Genomic DNA, 26,668 nt, shown 5'->3' with positions numbered 1-26,668 from the left:
TAAACACACTCCTTGCATGGTGAACCAGGCGGAGCACAGCACGAACACATCGTAACAACGTCAAACAAGTGCTCACTTCATCAATTATCATTATTACAGACGAATAAAAAGAAAAGAAAGAAAAAATCATCACTTCAAGTCCTGAGTTCTTCGTTGACGTGGATGTCAAGCTGAACCTGTCTTCTTCACACCCCCACCCCAGTACAAAGTTGAACACACACACCCACACACACGTACACACACAGAGTCAGGGCGCACCGTCAGTGTACCTCTGCCTGTATATAATAAGACCCAGTGTAATAGTGGTAATAGGAGGAGCAACAACGAACAACAACAACAACCGCTTCTTGTCATCACCATTGCACAGATTTCCTTTCAGCACAGCAGCCAGCGGCAGCAGCCGTGGTGACGCTGCCCGGCAGGGGACGAAAGGAAGGCCAGTCAGCACAGACAACAACAAACGCTTCTTGTCATCCTCGTTGTCAACAGCAAACGGTGGTGTGGCAGCCGTCGTCAGACCTTGCTCTCCGCGTCGTCGTCGGGTCCAGAGCCCCGCTTGCCCCTGGCCGGCGCGCCGTGCACGTTGTTGTGGCCCCCGCCGCCAGCAGACATGGCGTTCACCAGCGATGGAGGTGGCGGCTGCACCACCACCACGGGCTGTGACAGCTGGGCTATGTGGTGGAGGAAGGGGGTATGGGCGTTGCCCGTGGGGGGAGGGGAAGAGGAAGCGGAGGTGGTTTTTCCCCCGCTCCCCAGGCTCTGAGTCGGGGGGAGGGCTTGCTGTCTGGAGGTGGAGGGCTTGAGGCACTGGGCCAGGTTGACGATCTCCCCCTGGATGTTGCCTAGGGCCTGAACCACGTTGCACAGCGCCTGGTGACACCGGCATTCATGGGGGGTTAGCCCTCATCGTTGTCACCACACTGCCAACACTCACACAGACTGGACTGACACACACACACACACACACACACAATACACTCACATTCACACACTCTCACATATATAATTTTAAAAATCTCTCTCAATTGGCGACACTTCCTTCTGGTTCTCGCCCCCCCCCATCTCTCTCTCTCACCCGCAACACCCCCCCTCACCCCCATCCCCCCGGATTGCCCACCTTCTGGTTCTCTGCCATGAGACGCCTGATGAACTCCACGTCGTCCATCATACGGTTGTTGTCCTTGTTGTTGGCCTGCAGGTGCTGCAGCCTGACGTCCAGCAGCTTCTGGGAGCGCTGGATGCCGTCCAGCTGGGGGATGGCCAGGGTGGTCGCCAGGGGAACCACCCCTGTGGATGTCCGCCGCGGGTGGGGCCGGGTGGAGCTCTTGCGCTTGCCCTTGAAGGACCCGCGGCGATCTGTGGCGGAAGGAAGGAGGGGGCGGAGTGGAGGGGTAGGGAGGAGAGGTCGGAGGTCAGACAAGACGGTGAGATTTCTGTTGCAGCTGTTTTAAATTATATTATTATTTTTTATCAATTTATGGGTGTGTTGTTCCTATGTGGGTGCGACTCTTGACACATTTCGATTGACTGAAGTTTGAAGTTTGAACATTGTTTTGGTCGTAACTGGGTCAGCACGCGAGAAGATAGAATGCCGTGTCGCTAACACAGTCAGTGGTACGTGTCGTGTCGCTGACAAAGTCAGTGGTACACGTCGTGTCGCTAACACAGTCAGTGGTACACGTCGTGTCGCTAACACAGTGGTACATGTCGTGTCGCTCTAACACAGTCAGTGGTACGTGTCGTGTCGCTAACACAGTCAGTGGTACATGTCGTGTCACTAACACAGTCAATGACAGGATGGTAAACGGTGTCGCCGACACAAGACCAGCGAATGTATGTTTCGTCCGTGACATTCTTCACAGGAGGCCGTGTTTCACGTTTTCTTGCTAACACACCAAGGCATGTACCGAACGTTTTATCACGTCACTGCCTGACACTGTCATCAGACAGCATTGCTACCAACTGCCTGTTCATGTCACACACACACACGTGCGCGCTCGCACGCATGCACACAGACACAGACACACACACAAACCACGCTCACAATTACACTACACTAACACATACACACAAACCATGCTCACAAATAAACCATACACACAGATACACAAACCACGCTCACAAATACACCACACACAGACACACACACGCAAACCAAACCACGCTCACAAATACACCACACACACACACACACACACCACACACACACAAACCAAACCATGCTCACAAATACACCACACACACACACACACACACACACACAAAACACACCACCACCTTTCCGATCCCCGTGGCCCTCCTCCTCCTCCTCCTCGGCGATGGGAGGGGTGGCGTAGGGGATGCGGGAGGGCGTGTCCGGGACGGGGGGTGGGGGGCCGTCCTCCGCTGTGGGGTCCCAGATCTCCACGTCCTCCCCCCTCAGGTTGGCGTGCCCGTCCTTCACTGTCAGCAGGCACTCATCACAGTCAGTCTGTGTGTGGGGATGGGTGGGTGGTGTGTGTGTGTGTGTGTGTGTGTGTGTGTGTGTGTGTGTGTGTGTGTGTGTGTGTGTGTGTGTGTGTGTGTGTGTGTGTGTGTGTGTGTGTGTGTGTGTGTGTGTGTGTGTGTGTAGTGTAGTGTAGTGTAGTGTATATTATGTTGTGGTGTGTGTGTGTGTGTGTGTGTGTGTGTGTGTGTGTGTGTGTGTGTGTGTGGTGTAGTGCGGTGTAGTGCAGTGTATATTATGTTGTGGTGGGTGTGTGTGTGTGTGTGTGTGTGTGTGTGTGTGTGTGTGTGTGTGGTGTAGTGCGGTGTAGTGCAGTGTATATTATGTTGTGGTGGGTGTGTGTGTGTGTGTGTGTGTGTGTGAGAGAGAGAGAATGTGTGTGATCAGATGGAATGGGATGGAGACGAGTGGGAATGGGTTGGGAAGGGATCGCGAGACGTATGAAAAGATGATGTGCGGGAATGAATCTATGTATGATGGACTCCTGCATATACCGACACAATTGACATCAATCTTTCTTGTTAAACCTGAAAAGCATGTTAACCCCTGTGTGGAAACCATACCCCAGAAAGAAACAACAAGAACCCCCCCCCCCCACAAAAAACAACAACAGAAAAACAAACTAACAAACGAAAACAGAACGCAAAAGGCTTCCCTGAATATCTACACTGCAAACCATTTCGTTTATTGTAAATTTTGTAAAGCAATTTAAGTAAAAGAAAAAAAAATCAAATCTCTGGAAACCAGACATAAACATAGAAACAACCACCTAACAAGACCAATTACAACAACAACAACAACAACAAAACAACAAAACTGCCAGGGCATCTGAACGTCATCCCCACATCACTGACCGTTCTCCTTCTCGTCCTTGGCCCTCTCCAGCTTGAAGAGGTATCGCTTCACCAGGCGGTGCATGATGTCCGAGTACGATGTCTCGTCCGGCTTCAGCTCCAGGGTCTTGCACACATTCTCCCGCCGTTGCTGCACACACACACACACACACACCACGCACGCACGCGCACACACATTTTCGTCTAAAATAACAATTGTACAATCATAGACGTTAAACAAAAGAACGAAGGAACACACACACACACACACACACACACACACACACACACACACACACACACACATACCCGCTTACCGCGGCACAGGTACACGCACATAGATACAGACCTACACACCCACCCACCCACACAAACACACACACGTGCATGCAAGCATACGCGTGCGCGCAAACACACAGTCATTCGCACGCAAACTTACACACACATGTGCGTGCATATATTTGCACACAGGCGTAAATGCACACACACTGTTGCGCGAGCAAACACCCAGACATATCAAACCAAACCTGTACATCATCATCCGAAAACTCATAACCATACCAACCAGCAATTAAACAATGAAAACGGTGCAGAAAAACAACAGAGAAACAGCGGTGATGACGACACTTTCTTCATAACAGAAACAACAACGGCGCCCCTTTATCCTTCTCTCTGAAACAACAGCAAGAACAACAACAATGGACAAGCATCGTCACCAGCTGCAGAAAGTTCTTTTCGAGAACTTCTCCAAGAACAGGTAATACCCCCCCCCCCCCCCCCCCCACACAATTCAACTCACGGAAAAAGATAATAACAGTCCTCGGGTAGGTGTGTGCATACCTTCTGGAGGGGCCCTTGCAGTAGGACCGACGTCGCCAGTGTGTGCGTGCAGTCACGTGAACTTTACGCCACCAGGTAGATGTTTCCACGGCGCCACGTCACTAACCATGTAGCGCCTATGAAACACCTCTCCGGTGAGGTAAACCTGCACTCCGCCACCAAACACCTGTCTGCGGTCCGCTGTGAACCATCTCTGTGGTACACCTGTACTCCGCTATGGAATATCTCTTGGGCAAATGTGAAATATATCTCTCCAGCAAATGTGCACTTCACTGTGAAATATCTCTGAGGTAGATCTGCATTCCGTGTTTCAAACATCTCAGGTAAACCTGCACTCCGCTATGACACCTCTCAGGTAAACCTGCACTCTGCTATGACACCTCTCAGGTAAACCTGCACTCCGCTGTGACACATCTCAGGTAAACCTGCACTCTGCTATGACACCTCTCAGGTTAACCTGCACTCCGCTGTGACACATCTCACGTAAACCTGCACTCTGCTATGACACCTCTCACGTTAACCTGCACTCTGCTTTGACACATCTCAGGTAAACCTGCACTCCGCTATGACACCTCTCAGGTTAACCTGCACTCTGCTGTGACACATCTCACGTAAACCTGCACTCTGCTATGACACCTCTCAGGTATACCTGCACTCTGCTATGACACCTCTCAGGTTAACCTGCACTCTGCTATGACACCTCTCACGTTAACCTGCACTCTGCTATGACACCTCTCAGGTTAACCTGCACTCTGCTGTGACACATCTCACGTAAACCTGCACTCTGCTGTGACACATCTCACGTAAACCTGCACTCTGCTATGACACCTCTCACGTAAACCTGCACTCTGCTGTGACACATCTCACGTAAACCTGCACTCTGCTATGACACCTCTCACGTAAACCTGCACTCTGCTTTGACACATCTCAAGTAAACCTGCACTCCGCTGTGACACATCTCACGTAAACCTGCACTCTGCTGTGACACCTCTCACGTAAACCTGCACTCTGCTATGACACATCTCACGTAAACCTGCACTCTGCTGTGACACATCTCACGTAAACCTGCACTCTGCTATGACACCTCTCACGTAAACCTGCACTCTGCTTTGACACATCTCAAGTAAACCTGCACTCCGCTGTGACACATCTCACGTAAACCTGCACTCCGCTGTGACACATCTCACGTAAACCTGCACTCTGCTGTGACACATCTCACGTAAACCTGCACTCTGCTGTGACACCTCTCAGGTAAACCTGCACTCTGCTGTGACACCTCTCAGGTAAACCTGCACTCTGCTGTGACACATCTCACGTAAACCTGCACTCTGCTATGACACATCTCAGGTAAACCTGCACTCTGCTGTGACACATTTCAAGTAAATCTGCACTCTGCTATGACACCTCTCAGGTTAACCTGCACTCTGCTTCGACACATCTTACGTTAACCTGCACTCCGCTGTGACACCTCTCAGGTAAACCTGCACTCTGCTGTGACACATCTCAGGTATACCTGCACTCTGCTATGACACCTCTCAGGTTAACCTGCACTCTGCTGTGACACATCTCACGTAAACCTGCACTCTGCTATGACACCTCTCACGTTAACCTGCACTCTGCTGTGACACCTCTCAGGTAAACCTGCACTCCGCTGTGACACATCTCAGGTATACCTGCACTCTGCTATGACACCTCTCAGGTTAACCTGCACTCTGCTGTGACACATCTCACGTAAACCTGCACTCTGCTATGACATCTCTCACGTTAACCTGCACTCTGCTTTGACACATCTCAGGTAAACCTGCACTCCGCTGTGACACATTTCAAGTAAACCTGCACTTCGCTGTGACACCTCTCAGGTAAACCTGCCATCCCTGTGAAACACCTCCCAGGGGTAAACCTGCACTCCCTGCACTCACCGGGTGAATCCTAAACAAACCGTCCCACTGATCTGTTTTGCGCGAAACTGTCAACAGTGGTCCATCTCAACATTTTTCCAGTCTCTACATGTGCGGGATCGAAAAGTGACCTACTCGAAAGTGTCAGGATTGCACCATGCCTCTAACCATGATCAGTTGTACTGTTGGGGGAACCAGAACACGCATCACTGAGCAGTTAATTATCAATACAATATCACTACCAATATATTACCTTCCTCGACCCCCCACCCCCCCAAAAAAATGTACAAAGCAAGAAAAAAAAATCACGCTGCAGTGAACAAACACAACAACAAAATCAACGATATGACAAATGTACAAAGCAATCTATTTTCAAATCAACACCCCCACCTCCCTATGTTGCTCCTCCCTGCAGTACATCTCGGCAAAACCCACCTTGAGAAAAGTCAGTTTGCCTTTGGTGGAGAGCTGGAAGCTGTCGTCGGTGTGGTTGCAGAACATCTCCTTGCAGGACTGCCAGCCGTAGAAGAAGGACTTGGGCGTGGGCAGCATGTTGAAGGGCACGGGCAGGGTGCTGCCCTCGTCCATGTAGTTCAGCCACAGCTTGGTGCGCGCGAACTTCCACTCCACGTCACAGTCCGTCTGCACGTGCAACAGTTACCCTCGCCAGTGTTGCATGTTTTTTTTTACGTCTTCACTCCGATTTATTTGTTTCTTCCTTCGTCTGTCAGCAGGGTTTCGCAGAAAAAAACAGATGTGGAGCGATTTTCCTCAAATTTTGTCGAAGTGTCGGGTATTGGCAAAGGATTATCAGATAAAGTTTTATTGCTGATCCGAATCGGAATCCAGATACATGGAATGCTTAAATATTCTTTACCATTGGGCGATGGGGAAGAAAGTAACAGTTGAAGTGTGGTATCAAGAGAAAACATCGATGGATTTCTTCAAAGCTCTGTGGAAGGGTAGGCCATGGAATAAACATGTATTGGCATGTTTTAAGTGGCGATCTTTATCGGCATCCGAATTTAGGAATTTTTATATCATTTTCAGGAATGGGAAATTGGGAGGTGGGAAGGGGTGGAATCATTATAGAGAAAAACAGTTGCGGCTGTGATGGAGGTGTGCGTTCTACATTATGCTTTCCAGGTACGTATTCTGTCTTTTCATGTTACTGTTCAGACATTTGTGAGGAAGGGTGATGTGTCCATGCGACGACACCCATTTTGCTAGATCCACAGCATTTTAAACTTTTTGTTTGTTTGTTTGTCGTACTGCTGGCGTTGTGGCGGTGGTGGCAATGAGAACAACGACTTAATTCTCTTGCTGGTGTTAGACAGCTGCTTTAACAGTGGTTGTGACATATCAGAAGAAAAAAAAGAAGAAGCAGCAACAGCAGCGGCAGTAGTAACTGCAGCAGCAACAATGGTATCTGACGTTGATGAAAGAGCAGCAAATGCTACGACTGCTGAAATAAGAAGAACTGTGATGATTCTAGAACACCCGAAGCAACAACATAAATCATCAAAACAAACACACACAAAAAACAAACCCAAAGGCTCCTACATACCTGTAACTCCTCGAAGCTGTGGCTCATCATACCGATGAGCATGCAGACGAGAACGATGATGAACAACAACACAATACCCCCCCACGCCCCGCCCCACACACACATACACAAAAGGCTCCTATATACCTGTATGTCCTCGAAGCTGTGACTCATCATGGCGATGAGCATGTTGATGAGGACGATGATGATGACGACGTGGTAGATGCCGAACAGATACATGCCCACCGTCTCCACCAGGGAGGTGCTGCTGACCGTGGGGGAGGTACGCTCGTCCGTGTACACTGTTTGCACACACAGGGTGAGACAGACAGGTGAGAGAGAGGGAGATAGAGGGAGAGAGAGAGAGAGGGGGGGGGGAGAGAGAGAGGGTGGGAGAGAGAGAGGGAGAGAGAGAGACAGAGAGGGAGGGAGGGAGAGAGAGAGGGATAGAGAGAGGGAGGGAGAGTGAGAGGGAGGGAGAGTGAGAGGGAGGGAGGGAGAGAGAGGGAGGGAGGGAGAGAGGGAGGGAGGGAGAGAGAGAGGGAGAGAGAGAGGAGGGAGAGAGAGGGAGAGAGAGAGGACAAGAGAGGGAGGGAGGGAGAGAGAGAGAGAGAGAGAGAGAGAGAGAGAGAGGGGGAGAAAGAGGGAATGAGAGATTCAAGATTCAATATGGTTTGTTCATGTATAGGCCAAGGTCCCTTATGAAGGGGTATGTGAACATAGTAATCATATAAACACCACATAAAAATACAAGTAACAAACTGAGAGAGAGAATGAGTGAGTGAGAGAGAGAGAGAGAGAGGGAGGGAGAGAGAGAGAGTAGTAGAGAGAGGAGAGAGAGAGAGAGGGGGGGGGAGGGAGGTGCAACGGTCAATCGAGTTCAGCACTTCATTTTAACGTCAATCTATTTTTCTGACCGTGACGAAAGGGAGAGTTAACTGAACCTATTCCCCAACCTGCCTGATGTGTTTTTCACTGGTCTTGCTCTGGGTGCATGTCTGTGTGTGTATTTACAATATACACACACACATACATGCATACACCCACCCACTCTGCCCCTCACGCCTTCGTGCAGACACACGCACACACATCCCAGAAAGATGATAATTCAGACTGCGGTTGCATAATTTCCTCCATTTGGCGACCGAGCTTGCCAGACTGGCTCCAAACCCTTCCCTAACCACACAGACACAGACACGCCCACATACATGCACACAAGCACGCGATAAACTATTTTAAACTAGTTCTTCCTTCTCGATCTGTCTCTATGTTTGTATATCCATCATGCACATATATGTGTACATGTGTATATCCAAATTCATGTCTGTTTTTCACTTTTTGTTGTGCGTGCAGTATCTATGCACATTCATACGTGTGTATGTATGTGTGTGAGAGTACAATGCATTTTTTTTCTTTGTCACTGTCTTATTCATGCTTTTTCTGATTACTCTGATTTCATCTTTTCCTTTTTATTCCTAAGGACTGGATGTTAAAAAAAGAGCGAAAACAGCAAAACATACATGCATATTCCACTTCTTTCATTAAACAAATTTGTCGTTAACTGGGCATTTCCACAAAAGGAAGCGAGACATGGGCAGACAACCCTTTGCCACTGTGTGCTGGCCAAAACAGGAATCGATTGCTCCACAGAACTCAGCCAGGCTGAAAGGAAAAAAGGGTGGCCCAGCAGGACTCTCCCTCCACTTCCACTGGTTGCCTGATGAAGGGACCCCCCACCCCCACTTGCTTTTGGTGCAAAGTCCTGATGATAGACTACAGTGTTTTATGCTTTTGGTGCAAAGCCCTGATGATAGACTACAGTGTTTGCTTCTTTTGGTGCAAAGCCCTGATGATAGACTACAGTGTTTGCTGCTTTTGGTACAAAGCCCTGATGATAGACTACAGTGTTTGCTTCTTTTGGTGCAAAGCCCTGATGATAGACTACAGTGTTTGCTTCTTTTGGTGCAAAGCCCTGATGATAGACTACAGTGTTTGCTGCTTTTGGTACAAAGCCCTGATGATAGACTACAGTGTTTGCTTCTTTTGGTGCAAAGCCCTGATGATAGACTGTAGCGTTTACTGCTTTTGGTACAAAGCCCTGATGATAGACTACAGAGTTTGCTGTTTTTGGTACAAAGCCTTGACGATAGACTGTAACGTTTACTGTTTTTTGGTACAAAGCCCTGCTGATACACGACAGTGTTTGCTGTATTTGGTACAAAGCCCTGATGACAGACTACAGTGTTTGCTGTTTTTGGTACAAAGCCCTGGCGATAGACTGTAAAGTTTACTGCTTTTGGTACAAAGCCCTGATAATAGACTACAGTGTTTGCTGTTTTTGGTACAAAGCCCTGATGATAGACTACAGTATTCGCTGCTTTTGGTACAAAGCCCTGATGACTGTAGTGTTCGCTGCTTTTGGCGAAAACTGCTGGTGTGGGTGGCACTGTTTGCTGCTTTTGGTACAAAGCCGGCCCTGATGATACACTACAGTGTTTGCTGCTTTTGTTACAAAGCCCTGATGATAGACTACAGTGTTTGCTGCTTTTGGTACAAAGCCCTGGTGATAGACTACAGACTTTGCTGCTTTTGGCGAAAGCTGCTGGTGTGGATGGCACTGTTTGCTGCTTTTGGCACAAAACCATTGATGATGATGACAATGTTTGCTAATTTGGCACAAAGCCCTCAATGTTAATGCAAGTGCGGCACAAAGTCCTTGATGTTGATGCCAGTGCTTTCTGTTTTGGGCACAAAATCCTTGATGATGATGACGGTGTCTACTGTTTTAGGCATAAACCATTAATGTGGATGACCGTTTTTGCTGGGTTTGGCACAGCGCCCTTGATCCTGATGGCAGTGTCTACTGTTTTTGGCACAAAGCCCTTGATGTTGATGACAATTAGACAACTAAATCTCAAGTGATAAGGTAATAAGATGTGGTAACAAAATAGTAAGATCAATAAACAATAATTATAAGTAATTAAGTGACAAGATCAAGCCGGACAAGATCACATGATATCGTATAAGATTAATAATACCGGGTAACATCATAAATATCAAGTATCAAGATAAGTAAGAAGATAGGGAAGAAGGCAAGGCAACAAGATGATATAACAAATAACGAAGAAGTGAGAACATATTACAAGGCAACAAGTAACGACATGATATCACAAAGTATACGTAAAAAGGTAATAAGATGAGGCAACAAGTAATACAACAGGATCAAGCAGCGAAGCTGCATGGTAAACAACAAAGTAATGAGTTCGTGAGACAAGATGAGTGACAGAGTAGCAAGATCAAGTAAAAAAAGAAAACAAAGGAAAGAAAAAAAAGCACACTATCTAGATGAGAAGAATGGGCAAAACGAAAGAAACAAAATCTGGTAATAAAATCAGAAAAGATCAAGTACAAGATAAAAATATCCTAAAACAAGACAAAAAGATCAAATGACAAAGTCAAATAATGACCAAGAGAAGTAAGTCAAGAAACAGCCCAAGAAAATCAGTAAAAACAAAAGTAAACAGAATCAGAATAACAAAAGCTAAAGGTCAATACCAAATCATCGAAAGATGGTGAAGAAGACCAGGATGATAAGACCGCAAAATTTCGCTTGGACTAGGGTTAACTAATGACGACTCTGTTTCCAAACTACACACAGGTGGAACGAAATGCACATTTCCTCATAGAGCGGCACTTCGACACCTCACCACACCTCAGCACAGCACAACACAGCAGACCACAGGCAGAGCGACACAGGGACACAGGTGAGCACAGGTGGGGTGTTACCTGCCGTGCGGGGGTCAGCCGAGTGGGACGGGGAGTCGGTGCAGTAAATCTTGGTGCGCTCCAGGTCCAGGGCCAGGCAGTGGCGCACTGGATACAGTCCACGCACACACACACACACCACAAGGGCAAGGTCAGAACATGCCACCGCCATGCAGCACATGCGCTGGTTATGTCTAGTATCTCAACACCCAAAAGCCTGCAAGGTATTAATAACACCCACAAGCCTGCCCTGGTTAGCTGTTAGTTTGAACACTCACACATACACATATAAACACACACGAAAAAAAAGCCTGCAGGCATTCATACCACTCGCAAGCCTGCACTGGTTATCTAGTGCTGAGTACTCAAAGCTGCATTGGTTCTTCTCTGGGTTTGAATATTAAATTGTCTGAACAAACACTCGGTTCCACACTGGTCATCTATAGCTGAACGCCCAGGTAGCAACAGTCACCTGAGTTCTCAAGCCCATATGGGTATCTCTTTCTGAACACCCAATCCTGCTTTAGCCACCTGATTCTGAAGACATATCTATTTCCATATACTCATACTGTTTATCTACTTCTGGACATTCAAACCTGTAGTGGTTACCAGTTTTGGAACACTCAGGTTATCATCTCTGTCTGAACACTCAAAAGCCTGCATTAGTTATCTAGGTCTGAACACTCAGAAACCCTGCAATGGATCTCCGTTGTTTGAACGATCAATGCTGCATTGGCTGTGTAGGCCAAAACACTAAAATCTATGATGGTTATTGTTTGACACTCAAAGCTGCACTGGTGATCTGTTTCTAAACACTCAAGACTGCATTGTCTAGGTCTACACACTGAAGGCTGCATTGGGTATGTAGGTTTGAATATTCAAAAGCCTTTAAGCATTAATACTCACAAGCCTGATTTGGTTACTTAATTCTGAACAATCACAGTAGTCACACCCTGCACTGGTTTTCTGATTTGTCGACCACTTAAGACTGCACTGGTTATCTATTTCTGACCACCAAAGCTTTCACTGGTTATTTATTTCTGACAATCCAAGCCTTCACTGGTCATTTAAGTTTGACCACTCAAACCTGCACTGGTTGTTTCAAACCACTCATGCCTGTAACGGATATCTATTTCTACTGACTCAAGCTTGGACTGGTCATCTATTTTTAAACACCATGCCTGCATTGCTTATCAATCTCCAAACATGTTGCTTGCATCATCCAAAGATTACTTTAAAATGATTTTAGTCCACGTTTCTCCTAAACGAAAAAAGAAAATCCTTTTTGCAAAGGCTGACTTACATTTTCACATGTTTTACTCCAGGCGACAAATCACACTCCCAGTCCTTTTGGTCTCGACTTGTTTTGTGGTAACAACTACACAATTGGTCACTATGGTGATGTCTTCAGAATAAAAACATCCGCAAAATGATGTTTATCCTTCATAGAAATGCCGACAGTCTACAGATATCACAACGCTGACAGCTGGAAACGCTAGGCAACACGGACTGAGCTCTGGAAGATTCGCTGTGCATTGCACATTTCCCAAGACAACGCAATGGTCAGAAGGGTTGCTAAATGACAGCCAGTCCAGGACACTATATCAGAATCTTGCGCAGTGACAATTATGACTCTGTCTTCGGGGTCACAGTCGTTGTATGAAAGACTGCAGCTTGCAAACTGTCAGACGCACGTCATTTTTTAGGCAGCTATCGGCGGCGTAAGACACACTTTCTGCAAGGGAAGCATTCTGAAAGTTTCCCAACGCGAGGGAATGAGGCAGGGTGACAGTAGTTGTGCACATTGTTAAAAATTTACACTCAGGGTTTTGGTTTTTGTGTATCGTCCAGCCATCTTAAAGAGCCCACACCCCCACTCATTTTCGATGACTTTTCGATGAAATAGTGAGAATTCATTATCGTCTGAACAACAAACAGGCGAGCAAATTGTATGATTTTCTTTATATACACACTCACTATAACAAGGCTTGTGATCAATGTAAAAGTTATGCGAATATAAAAAATCAGTTGTGAAATATAACGTATAGAAAATAGTTTGAAAAAAAGCATCGTCAGTCACTGACACACAAGAGCAATATTCGGCAATCAGAACTGAAATGTCTGAGGATACTTAATCAACATCAGCAGATTCCATGATGTGAAAATAAGATACCAATAACTGAAAAAAACGACAACAACATTCAATGAAAGCTGAAACATATATCTTTGTAGGAAAGATATAATGTTGTCAGATCAGACTTGCACCCACCTTACAGAAACCAGTACACTGCCCCACTGAACACTGGATATCTAAAAAATTAGAAAGGCATCAGTTCTCATTAAATATCCACGTTACCACCACAGCATCTCTCTCTCATTTTATGGTCAAAAGGAGAATGATGGATGCATCGCAAGCTGGTTTTCCTACCAAGCGGTTATCATACAAAAAAAGCACAAACCAACCTAAAACGTGTTCATGCAGGTATTGTTGTGAAGATACACTGACCTCCCACACGTGATACCGCAGAAAGGAGGACTCTCTGGTGCAAGATCTACCATGCATGTGACGGTATTCTGGACAGGAACCTCCTTTTGCTCACAAGCACTGAGAGAGATCATCATACGCTGGGCAAGCAAGTTCTTTGGGATGGAGCACTCACTGCAGGGGAATTACGCCAACACTTCTACTGCGGTTAGAAACACTGATCTGACAAAGCAGTCAGTGTGTTGACACACAAGGGTGGGTGCAGGGGGCAGGTGGGGGGGTGTTGGCAGGTACACCTGTGGTACGTGCAGGACGGTGAAGGGGAAGCACACACACTGCCAGCATCATCATGTGCTGTCGCCTTCTCCCCTACCTTCTCCGCTGCCCCAGTTGCCTTTCACGCTGTGCATGGCACTGTCCTCCCGAGGCAGGGCGCCGCCGTTGGACAGGGGATGCTTGACGGCGATTTCCGTGATGCTCAGCTGGCTGAACATGGCCCAGAACAGGCTGAGGAACGTCTGCTGCAAACTGAACACAACCTGACAAAGTGCTAATGTCGCCCCGGCACAGCGCTAAACACGCAGAGAAGCGGACAGAGAGAAGCTTGAAGGCATCAGTCAAGCACGGCACCTGCCTCCGTACTGCCTCTAGGACAGCGACAGTGTGCCGCGCGGTGCCAGGAGTCCACAGCTGACCACAGGACTGAACGACAAGCATCAGCCCTGAATCAGATCCTGGACAAAACCCATCTACTAACCTTCACTGTAAACGTCAAACCAAACAGCTGTCTGAAACAAACAACAACAAACCGAAAACAAAACCAAATGCTGATTCATCAACATTCACTGCAGATATTAAATCTATTGTTCAAAGAAGCAGAGAACGGCCGATGCTAGAAGAGACAGATCCTCGCAGATCAGAATTTAACAGTAAACCTCCCAGCTCCATTCTGGACTCACATTGGTGAAGACAGTGCTGGACATTCCGCGAGCGGGAGGCAACCCCTGGATTCACAACGAAAGAAGAGTCTGGCATCCCAAAGACGCTAGAGCTGAAAACGCTCAACCCGATGCACAAAAAACAGACAGACAAACAAACAAACAAAAAAACCCCACCCTCCTTCTTAGTTCACCCGCAGTCGTGACAGAAACAAATGGCTAAACGCTAAGCTGTGGCAGTGCAGATACAATGCTGCCGTTACGAACAGAACAAGGGACAGAAAAACACGAACACAAGGGAACACGAGGACAGGACGACTGAGGAGGAAGCGGGTGGTGAGTGAGTTTACCTCCGCTAGCACTAGGGTGAGTGACCACGATGTCATTGATGCTGACTTGGCTGAACATGGACCAGAACAGGCTGCCAAACGTCTGCTTCAGGCTGCAAACAAGGGGCCGGGTCAACACACAGGCATGCACATGTCATGGCGGCACGTGTTTCACACAATACACCGCTAACACAGACAGTTACTCGAGGTTATTTTACATACCTGCACGTGTTTCACATAATACACACTAACATACACAGTTACCCGAGGTTATCTTACAAACTAAAACATGATTAATTGTCAAAGTAACCTTCCGTCAACAATTAGTATATTCTTTGGATTAACTCATGATATCCGTCACTGCACTCTGACTAAACATCTTCCCAAAGAACTGCTCTTAAAAACCTATCCAGTTCCTTTCTTGTGATCTACACTGTTCCCGGTACTTCTGAGGTGGTGCAAGTTACGTCATGTGACTGAAATCGTATTTGCACTGCTCTGTCACTGTAGATTTCTCTGTGCGAAGTTCAGGCTGCACTGCCCGGGACAGCGAATTGCTGAAGTTTCAGACACCCAATTATTTTCTCTGCGAGTACTTGCGTTACTATCAAAGTGAATTCTATATATACGGTAAGTGCATGCTGCACTCAGGACCTTGCTTTATCATGTCATCCTAAAGACTAGCGCCAAGACCATTACTCAATGACCAGTGGAGGGAGAAGTAACAATCTCGGTCACAGGGAGAATTCACGCTGGAACATTCGCTTCCTGATCTGACGCACTACTACAAAACCATGTCTCCACTGTGCAATGTGATGTGATGTGGTATAATGCAATGAGGTGTGATGTGATGTGATGTGATGTGATGTGTGTGTGTGTGTGTGTGTGTGTGTGTGTGTGTGTGTGTGTGTGTGTGTGTCTGTGTGTGTGTGTGTGCGTGCGTGCGCGATTTAGAGGGCATTTATCAGAATTGGGTAACATTATTATAATTATTGACAATCTACGGACTGATTGACTGAAAGTTCCTTTACAATACAAGAGGATACAGGACACTGTATTATAAATAAACACATAAGACATAATCTTAATGGAAGAAAGAAAGAAAAACAGATAGATAGATAGATAGATAGAGAGAGAGAGAGACAGAGACAGAGAGAGAGAGACAGACAGACAGACAGACAGACAGAGTCAGAGAGAGACAGAGACAGAGAAGACTGATGGCCTTACCCCTGGAAAGCCTTGGCGGCGTGGACGGACACCAGAGTACCGTTGATGTCCATCTTGATCTTCTGGGAGCCGTAGTACCAGTACAGGTTGTGCAGCCCTACCATGAAGGCGAACAGCACCTGCAAGGCACGGGCAACGCGGAATCAACGCACGCTACGCAGCCAAACTGATGCAAATAGTTTTTCTTTTTCTTAACTCAACCTGTCAAACTGATGCAAATAGTTTTTCTTTTTCTTAACTCAACCTGTCAAACTGACGCAAATAGTTTTTCTTTTTCTTAACTCAACTTGTCAATTTCTCTTTACACAACCTGTCAAACTAACGCAAACAGTTTTTCTTTTTCTTAACTCAACCTGTCAAACAGATGCCAATATTTTCTCTTTTTCTTAACCCATATGGTGACACAGTCTAGTGACACAAACCCATGTTACCAAAGCCCCGTCAGTATTTTCCGATGTGTCCATTGCAACAAGTCACCAAACTCCCTAAGTATTCTCCAATGTGTCCATTGCAACAAGTCACCAAACTCCCTAAGTATTCTCCAATGTGTCCATTGCAACAAGTCACCAAACTCCCTAAGTATTCTCCAATGCGTCCATTGCAACAAGTCACCAAACTCACTTCAGTATTCTCCAGTGTGTCCATTGCAACAAGTCACCAAACTCTCCTCAGTATTCTCCAATGTGTCCATTGCAACAAGTCACCAAACTCTCCTCAGTATTATCCAATGTGTCCATTGCAACAAGTCACCAAACTCCCCTCAGTATTATCCAATGTGTCCATTGCAACAAGTCACCAAACTCCCTAAGTATTCTCCAATGAGTCCATTGCAACAAGTTTTTATTTATTTATTTATCAAGACTTCTTGCTATAGCGCATATTCTTGAAGATCTATGCGCTTTACAATAGCACTAAAAACATTCACTCAAACATCCCCACACAAACATATGCATATAATTTGAAACATAGGTAAGAGAGAACAATTAAAAGAGGTCATGTCAGTTGATTAAATCAATAAATGCAACAGGTATATAAAAAAGAAGATAAAAACGAAATAATGATAACAAAAAAGTAGACAATTGAAATTGAAAGAACACAAGCACGTATGCGCATACATATATACGTAGGTACATACATACATACATATATACATACAAAACACACAACGTGCGCGCACACACACACACACACACACACACACACACACATGCGCGCGCGCGCATGTAAGCACGCACGTATGCATGCACCAACAAACAAGCCGCATACCCAGACACACTACTCACGCACTCACTCAATGACACACACACATACACGCACTTACAGGCATATACACACACGAACACAAATCAACAATCAAATAATGCAAACTACTACGACATTACATAAAAAAGAAAAAAGAAGAAGAAGAAAAAAAAAGTTCCTGCTAAGCATTTCCCTGAAGAAACACCCCACATAACACACACAGATCAAAACTAGAAAGATGAAGCAAATGTTCACACACACACACACACACACACACACACACACACACACACACAAACGAAGGACAAACAATTGAAACACACAGGCTACAACATTGCATGATAAAGCAATATTCATCAAACATTTCTAGTAAAAACCAAACAAGTCACCAAACTCCCTAAGTATTCTCCAGTGTGTCCATTGCAACAAGTCACCAAACTCCCCTAGGAGCCCCACTGACACCAAGGTACCATATCGCACCAGTTGACCAAAGTGCTATACTGCACATCGCAACAACTCACCATAAATCCAGGATGTAAAAAACAACAACAAAAAACCCCCCAACAAAACAACAACAACAACAAATAACAACAACAACAGACGCCAAAGCGCACACTGCAACAACTTACTGAAGTGTCTAATTGCAACAACTCACTAATTTTCCAACACTGCACGAAAATGTCACGTCACACAAAAGCACCAAAGTACAACTCATTAACTCACTCAGTACGGCCAGTCCTCTCTTCTCCTCTACACAGACCCCTAGGATGTCCAGTGGGTGTCTGAATGACCCAACCTTTAGCTTCCGTCCTCAGAATTGTGGCATTCTTTGTCAACATTCACCTCTTCAGTATAAGAGCCTTCCGCTTGCAATATTTTGCTGATGGTAATTGGGGTGAAACGCTGTTAACGTCGTCTCTTTCGCCGTTCGTATGGAGAGAGTTAAACCACAACAATGCAATAATGAATTAGAAAGTCACATTGCACCAAAGTATAATTCCGACAACTTATTAAAAAACAACAACACTACATTGCAATAACTCACGATGAACCATCGCAACAACTCATTAACGCGCCATAAAACACACACCCACAAAACAAACCTATCACACTGCACCTAAGCGCCACACTGCATAAACTCATAAAAAGCGCCGCACCGCACCAACTCTTGATTAAAAGTGCCACACTGACCTAGCTCATCAAAAGCGCCTCACTGCACCAACTCATTAACAGAGCCATACTGCACCAACTCATTAACAGAGCCATACTGCACCAACTCTAATTAAAAGTGCTACACTGCACCAACCAATTGAAAGTGCCACGCAGCACCAACTCTTAATCAAAAGCGTCACACTGCACCAACTCATAAAAAGCGCCACACTGCACAAACTCTTAATTACAAGCACAACACAGTACCAACTAATTAAAAGCGCTACACTGTAACAACTCATTTAAAGTACCGCACTACACCAACACTTTTTAAATCCCACACCGCATCAACTCATTAGCTTCACTTTCTCGAGGAAGCGCAACTCCATTAAGACAATCCATACGCGCTACACCACAGCTGCTAAGCAGATGCCTTACCAGCACATCACCCAGTCAAGCCTTGAATGCATGCATATTTAATTGTGTACTTTTCAGAGATGGATTTCTTCAACAAAATTTTCCAGAACAGAACACTCATGTTGCCATGGTTTCTTTTCCAAAGCGCCAAGTGCGTGCTGCACACGGGACCTAGTTTTATCGTCTCATCCGAATGACTTAACGCTCACTCTGACTTTTAAGGGCGAGACCGGGAATCGAAGCTAGACCCTTACGGGTAATGTATCGTCTTTACCATTCTGCTGCCTTTCTCTTCCAACAACTCTTCAGTTAACCCTCTCTCTTTTTTCTTCTTCTTTTTTTTTTTTTTTTTTTTTGAGGAAGTGTCTGGATTTGTTCATATCTACCTTTTATTTACCTGTGTGCTAGCTGATTCGGTAGCATAAGTAGCACTGACTCGAAGTTGCGTACCTTGTGAATGGAGAGTTTGTTCTCTTTATTGTTGTTCAGTCCTTTCCCCTTTGTGAATTTTTTTGTTGTGGTCCTTTTCTGTTATACTGCACTCGTGTGATGTGCCTTTAGTATCTATTCCATCTTAATGAAAGGCGCTATAGAAATAAACTATCATCATTATAATTACTCTCATAGCCTCATTGTTCTTTTATTTATTTCTCCCTCCCACCGTCTCTTTCTCTTTCAAAGCATCACACTGCACTGAAGAAGCAGAGCCAAGGGAAGCCACTCACTCACCAGCGTGAAGAGCACCATGAAGCGGGTGATGTCCCCTATCATGCGGCCCAGGGAGATTTGCAGCGGGCCCAGCACCTCGAAGGCCGGCATCAGCCACGTCGTCCGCGCGAAGCTGATCACGTTGGCGATGGCGAACAGCGCGTCCGACACGATCTCCGGGTCGTAGGGCTCCCACTGGAAGCGGGCTGCACGAGCAATGCAGGTCCAGAGTTATTGGGGTCAGTTCATTGAAACGGGATGTGTACAGAAAAGAGGTAGCAGGTGTGAGCAGGTTAGTAGTAAGACCCGGTTTTGAGTGTTTTACTTTCAATTGTGGGTGTGTTTTACCTCCAGCTGTGGGTGTGTTTTACTTTCAATTGTGGGTGTGTTTTACCTCCAGCTGTGGGTGTGTTTTACTTTGAATTGCGGTTTTTCCCGGGTTAAAAGTGGTTGTAGGTGTGAGCAGGTCAGTTGTAGGCTAATACCCGGTTTTAAGTGTTTTTACTTTCATTGAGAATTTATTATTAAAGTTAAAAGCGGGTGCAAATATGAGAAAGTTAAGTTTAATACCAGTTTTCAGCGTTTTACTTTATATTGTGTTAGTGTTTTACTTTGAAATGCCGATTCTTAAGAGTCGAAAGGGGTACTGGTGTGAATTAATAAGTCGTATACCCACTGTTTTAAGTCTTTTACTTTCAACTGCGGATTCTTAAAGAAAAAAGGTGTTATAAAAACATGGTAGTGAACGTATTAGTCAAATACCGTTTTAAGTATTGTACATGCAACCGAGGAGTTTATAGTTATCAGATTGATTCAGTGTTTCTTAAATCTGAATAGTGTTTCTTAATGAAAATGGCATCCAATTTAAAATAGATTTATTTCATCGCACGTGAAATCGAGTTGTTGTGTTTTATTACTTTTATGTTTGTTTTCAGCCTTAGTTATATTCCTGTTTCCACGTTCGTCCAGTCGTTGTCATGTTCACGTGTACGTTAGACTGTGGGAAGGGAAACTGTGCCTGAGTGCCGAGCCTTTGCATACAGAAGCAATTTGGAATTGGATTTAATAAAGATGGCTGTAAGGTATTCTGGTGTGTCTTTTCCCCCCAGAGAAACAACAACTCAAGATCGAAATACAGAGAAAACGGGACAAACGAAAAGGGTCATGATGATTACAGTCAATGTCGAGGTCAAAACGAGGTCACCAGCAGGAGAAATGATAGGTTTAAGTTTGGGGTGGGGGTTGGAGGTGAATGTCAAGAGATGAGAAATGTGGAGCATATAATTATAGCTCGGATAAAGCTGTATGGAATACGTTATGTTTGATACCGAGCAAAGAGAGAGAGAGAGAGAGAGAGAGAGAGAGAGAGAGAGAGAGAGAGAGACAGACAGACAGACAGACAGACAGACAGACAGACAGAGAGGGGGCGGGGACACAGACAGACAGACAGAGAAAACAGAGAGCGAACTAACAAGCCTCCATGAAGTAGTGGTGCGGGGATTCCCGCTGTGACTTGATGTTGGCTATATGTAGGTCGAAGTACGTGTAGTTATCCGAGTACAGGTAGGTGCGAGCTAACGATGTGCCATTGAAATATCTGCAACACAACCACCAATATCACAAATTAAAACAACAACAACAACAACAACAACAAAAACCCACTAAAAAGCTTATACAAGAAATAATCCTCCGCACTCCCCCATCCCACGAAAAAGAGCATTATTTTACAGGTAACTTTGTTTGATGCCACAACAGTAACAAAAACTGATGAGACGTTTAGGATGAGAAGATCAACCTAGCATGCACTTCTTCTTATACCACGCAAAAGAACTAAACGGCAACACAAAAAGAGCTGTCCCTGGGAAAATGGTGTTAAAGAGAGCACCACCACACTACCATGAAAAAAAAAAATCTCTATTGGGAATCATACATTTATGCAGGTATGAAACTCTCTGCATGCTGATGCGAAGGAGCGTGCATGTGTGTGCGTGTGTGCGCGCGCGTGTGTGTCTGTGTGTGTGCACGTGCGAAGGAGAGAGCAAGTGAGAGTGAGAGACAGAGAGAGAGAGAGACAGCAAGAAACAGAATTCCACACAACAACAAATAATCGACTAACCTAAATCTAAGTCCTTAACTGCCACAGACGAACAACAGAACAATCAGACAGGCAGACGGACGGACGGATAGACAAGCAGACAGACGCAGGAACCGACCTGTCAGCATCGGAGACCTTGAACTCCGTGAAGAAGCGGAGGACGTAGGAGCAGAGGTACATAGAGAGAACCCCGAAGTCCATGGTGTTGTAGTAGTCTGTGATGTAGCTGCGGGCACCAGAGTTGTACACCTGTTTGCACTCGATCCATAACAGACCTGCAACACAAAGCAACCTGCTCTCCATGGGTCTACACGAATCACAAAACCAACCAAACAAACGGACAGACAAACAAGAAATATCCAACTAACCAAATCCTAATACACATACAAAAGCCATCTAACCAATACTACCAGCAAAAGCAACCCTCCTCCCCGACGCACACACAAAGGCGACAAGTCCCCTTTTAATGCACCCAGTTTGTGTTGAATAATTCTTTACAAGATATGCACTTCTCGCTTCCTCCATAAACCGAATGAAACAGAACACTTTTCTATATCGCAGAATTCATTCAACAACGTGAAAGTCTCGTCCGATTCGAAACACATACACGCAGACACCCCCACCCCCTTCCACTCGTCTTTATAAACTAACGAACCTCCTGAACCTCAAAACAAACCAAACAACCAAAAAAGAAAAAAAACTACAACAAACAAAAAACACCACCAACCCAACCACCACCCAAACCACCACCACCACTGACCTAAGATCCAGAAGACTATACAGATCTGCACGTGCGTGATGAGCGTGCTGGCGGGCCGCAGGGTCTCCTTGAGCAGGCTCTGGATCTTCTCGTCCTGGCTGAGCGCCTTGTAGCGGGGGTCAGTGAGCTCGTTGGTGTCGGTGATGGTCACTCCGCTCTCCGTGATGCGGAAGGTGGCCGCGGCCAGCAGCACGAGGAAGCACATATGGGAGGTGGTGTGCGTGATGAACTTGGTCACCGGGCACCGCATGATGGCGCCGATCTGGTTTTGGGGGGTTTTGGGGGGAGGTTTGGAAGAGTTGTTCAACGGTAGACGTGAATTACACATCACGCAGACAGACACACACACATACACAAGCGCGCGCGTACACACTCCCGCACTCACACATGCACGCACGCACTACACACACACACACACGGACGTATACACACACACACGTACGCATGCGCACACACACGCACACACAGAGAGAAAAAGACACAACAAGCTTAAAGCTTATACTGTGCTCACACGCTGCACTTGAATTTAAACGGGACCCCGATGAACCATTTATATCACGAGAATCAAATAACTTATTCATAAACAGCAAACGAAGAACTCGTAAAAGAAATTATTAAACAAATAAATAAGATTATGCTGCTATCAGTATCGACATGAACTTCTAGTTTGTGGGAAGGGGGGTATGGTGATGGGGAGGGGTGGGTGGGTCAGTGGAGGGGAAGAAAGGGAGGGATACAGGGAGGTATGGAGGGCAGGGGAAGAAAAGTAGGGGTAGGGGGAACAAGGAAGGTGTGAGGAGGGGGAAAAAGGTATGGGGACGCGATAATCTCTATAAATCTGATAAAACTTTTGAATTTAATTTATTGTTTGCAAATGCTATATTTACGATCTGAAAAAATCTACTTTTTCTTTTGGCAAATTCTATATTCATTAATGTAAAATGACAAACAAAATGCAACAATCATGTTTAAGAAGTTGCTAAAAGAGAGATATGATAGAGAAAAAATACATGGCTTTATAAAAAAACAAATTCTGTCATCTTTCATGCAGACTGGCACTGCTCTCTCGCGATCTCTCCCTCTTTTGTGTGTGTGTGTGTGTGTGTGTGTGTGTGTGTGTGTGTGTGTGTGTGTGTGTGTGTGTGTGTGTGTGTGTGTGTGTGATATAGCTACATGCAGATCTTACGTTTTTCCTTTCTGGTGAGAGTTTTCCTTTCTGAAGAAATATCTGTAAAATGTTTCTTTTCTCATTACTTTCATCATAATCGTCTTTATCATCACATTCTTTAAAAAAAAAACAAATTCTGTCATCTTTCATGCAGACTGGCACTGCTCTCTCGCGATCTCTCCCTCTTGTGTGTGTGTGTGTGTGTGTGTGTGTGTGTGTGTGTGTGTGTGTGTGTGTGTGAGATATAGCTACATGCAGATCTTACGTTTTTCCTTTCTGGTGAGAGTTTTCCTTTCTGAAGAAATATCTGTAAAATGTTTCTTTTCTCATTACTTTCATCATAATCGTCTTTATCATCACATTCTTTAAAAAAAAAATCTTATCATAATCGTGGTACTGGCAATACTAGTGACAGTGGCTATTATGTGGAAGATTATGATGATATGGTAATTTTTTCATCATTATTTGGTCCATTCATTTGTAGTTCAAAGTCTCTTGTACTCTCTCTCTCTCTCTCACACACACGCACGCACACAAACATACACACATGTGTCTGTGTGCATTCATTGCGGGGCATCCGCATGCACGTGAAGGTAATCATGTCCAAGCAGAAAACACCACTGAACTCACAGCGACACGTGATGATGTAAAGAACATGGTGAATGCACCTTATGAAACAGGAACAGCCTCCGCTTAAAAGATGAGCAAACGACAACATTCAGACCACAAGCACACGCATAAACATTCATACATCGCATGAGAAAACATCCCGCCAATCTGCTCTCCTCCCCTCCCCCTCCCCCACGCACCCACTGAAGGCACGAGCACTACCACACACATGCAGGCTGCATAAGTACATATATACACATATGTGCGCCGCACACGCACACACACACACACTTCGAAGCTGGTTGATGATGATGCCATTCTGGAAAACAACAACAAAAGCCGGAGATGATAGGCTCAGGGGAGGTAAGAGCAACTCTCAACTTTTCCTCCCAACATATTATTCTCCCCTGCTACTCCTAATGTCCGATGCAGTCTTTCCGCAGTACTTTTCTCACTCACCCTCTCGCTTGAAAGTGCTCGTGCTAACACACACACACACACACACACACACACACACACACACTTCCCAATCTTTAGATTCCCCTCTCGCGACACAAGCATTTTCCAAATCCTTTCCATCAACTCGGGCCAAACCGACAGCAACACGAAAAACCCATTCACCTCGGGGTTATGACGAGAAACGAGACGGCGTGGGAGGTACGAACAGTCTGTCAGAATACACAGATTAACCTCCCCTGGCGCGTATGTCACCAAACGGGCATTTACTGTTCAGGCTTATGGCTGGCTCTTGTCTTTCAAGTTCTCTGGTTATTTTGTTTTTCCTTGCCCACCCGCGTTCCCCCCACTTCACTCTGCCGCCATTTCTGAATAATAGTTATGTTGCTGTCTCGACACTAACACAACTAACAGTACTGACAGGGGTTATAATGATCACTGACACCTCGCAGCTCAACTGAAGCACACACACACACACAAACAACAACAACATACAAACAAACAAAAACAACAGCAAAACACACACACACACACATTTGTCGTTGTGCTGAGTTTACTTGACTGCATGCTCACTTTATAGCGAACCCAAGACAAACAGTGCATGACTGAGCTCATATTCTTACGTCTGGAAATTGGGTTTTGGTCTTACTTTCTCACATTCTTTACTGAAAGCTTTCGCACCAATCAGAACGGACCAAACGCAAACAGACTGACAGGGAACAGAAAACAAACAGGAAAAGACTACGCGAAACTACGTGAACACTCACTCTTAATTTTTTTTTTCAACTTTCTCTCACGGTACTTATCCGATGTCGGACTCGTGCTGGTAAAAAAATACTTATTGATTGTATTCACCACCCACTTTGGTCTGCATTCAAGGCAAGAGACGTGTTTATTTCAGGAAACCAGCGGGGCTACAAAACAACCCAACTCCGTCCGGAGAAGCTCGCAGCCGACACAAGGCAAGGCCTGGAACCCACTGGGAGAGAATCCCCAATTGCTTGCATACAGTAACGGCGGCTCCCACACGCACGCACGCGCGCGCGCGCGCGCACACACACACACACACAACACACACAAGCACCAGGCAGATTCAGCAGCAGCCCCTTCCTGTCCCTCTTCAAAACGTCATCCTTCGCCCATCAGTTCCAAACTACTAAACCCACCAAAGTACCACCCACAATCAACTCCTAACCATACACAACTCTCCCTCCCCCTCACACCCGAACAAATGCTTCCCCCTTCTTACCCGTCATTCAACAATGAAATTCACACACACACACACACACACAAGAGAGAAAAGAAATTAAAAAGAAAGAAAAGGCATTACCTTACCGCCGGGCACAAAGACGTAGGTGACGCAGAGGAAGGGGATGAGGGGGATGAAGAGCAGCAGGTAGAGGAACTGCATCAGCACATTCAGGGACTGCAGGAAGCCCATCTCTGACCCGTACCAGATGCTGGTCATGTGCTGCTGGCAGTTCGGGTGCGCCACGAACTGAAACAACCACCACCACCACGAAGCACTGCGACGATCATAACAATAACAACGATGCCCAGATGATGACACACTACTTCTACTGTTGGTGATTATAACCTGAGGCCAAACCTTCATTGGTCAACTGTGATTCCTGGTGAACGACAACCACAAAAAAAAAAAAAAAAAAAAAAAAAAAAAAAAAAATCAAAACGCCGTGGGTAATAGTGGGGAAGAGGTT

The 26,668-nt window shown here is 45.7% G+C and overlaps 1 protein-coding gene across 2 annotated transcripts in view; it reads right to left on the bottom strand.

The window, feature by feature from the left end:
• Positions 1–368: 368 nt before the first annotated feature.
• The window catches only part of LOC143292743 (short transient receptor potential channel 7-like), a 179,448-nt gene continuing 153,148 nt past the window's right edge, over positions 369–26,668 (bottom strand). Inside the window, exons 6-19 of one of the 2 annotated variants that reach the window (XM_076603280.1) lie at positions 26,281–26,448; positions 22,718–22,979; positions 22,076–22,232; positions 21,335–21,459; positions 19,884–20,068; positions 16,347–16,465; positions 15,141–15,232; positions 11,389–11,475; positions 7,750–7,904; positions 6,492–6,698; positions 3,340–3,469; positions 2,278–2,442; positions 1,118–1,356; positions 369–870 (exon numbers count right to left, since the gene is read on the bottom strand). In XM_076603280.1, coding sequence (XP_076459395.1) covers positions 514–870; positions 1,118–1,356; positions 2,278–2,442; positions 3,340–3,469; positions 6,492–6,698; positions 7,750–7,904; positions 11,389–11,475; positions 15,141–15,232; positions 16,347–16,465; positions 19,884–20,068; positions 21,335–21,459; positions 22,076–22,232; positions 22,718–22,979; positions 26,281–26,448 — 2,448 coding nt within the window. In that variant the 3' untranslated portion in view covers positions 369–513. Of the gene's footprint in view, positions 871–1,117; positions 1,357–2,277; positions 2,443–3,339; positions 3,470–6,491; positions 6,699–7,749; positions 7,905–11,388; positions 11,476–14,225; positions 14,381–15,140; positions 15,233–16,346; positions 16,466–19,883; positions 20,069–21,334; positions 21,460–22,075; positions 22,233–22,717; positions 22,980–26,280; positions 26,449–26,668 lie in introns of both variants that reach the window. The other variant, XM_076603281.1, reaches the window with a different exon arrangement.

Source organism: Babylonia areolata, chromosome 18, assembly GCF_041734735.1.
Source record: "Babylonia areolata isolate BAREFJ2019XMU chromosome 18, ASM4173473v1, whole genome shotgun sequence".
Classification (NCBI taxonomy): Eukaryota; Metazoa; Mollusca; class Gastropoda; order Neogastropoda; family Buccinidae; genus Babylonia; species Babylonia areolata.
Note: the sequence above shows the minus strand (reverse complement) of the source record. Positions and strands in the feature narration are given on the sequence as shown.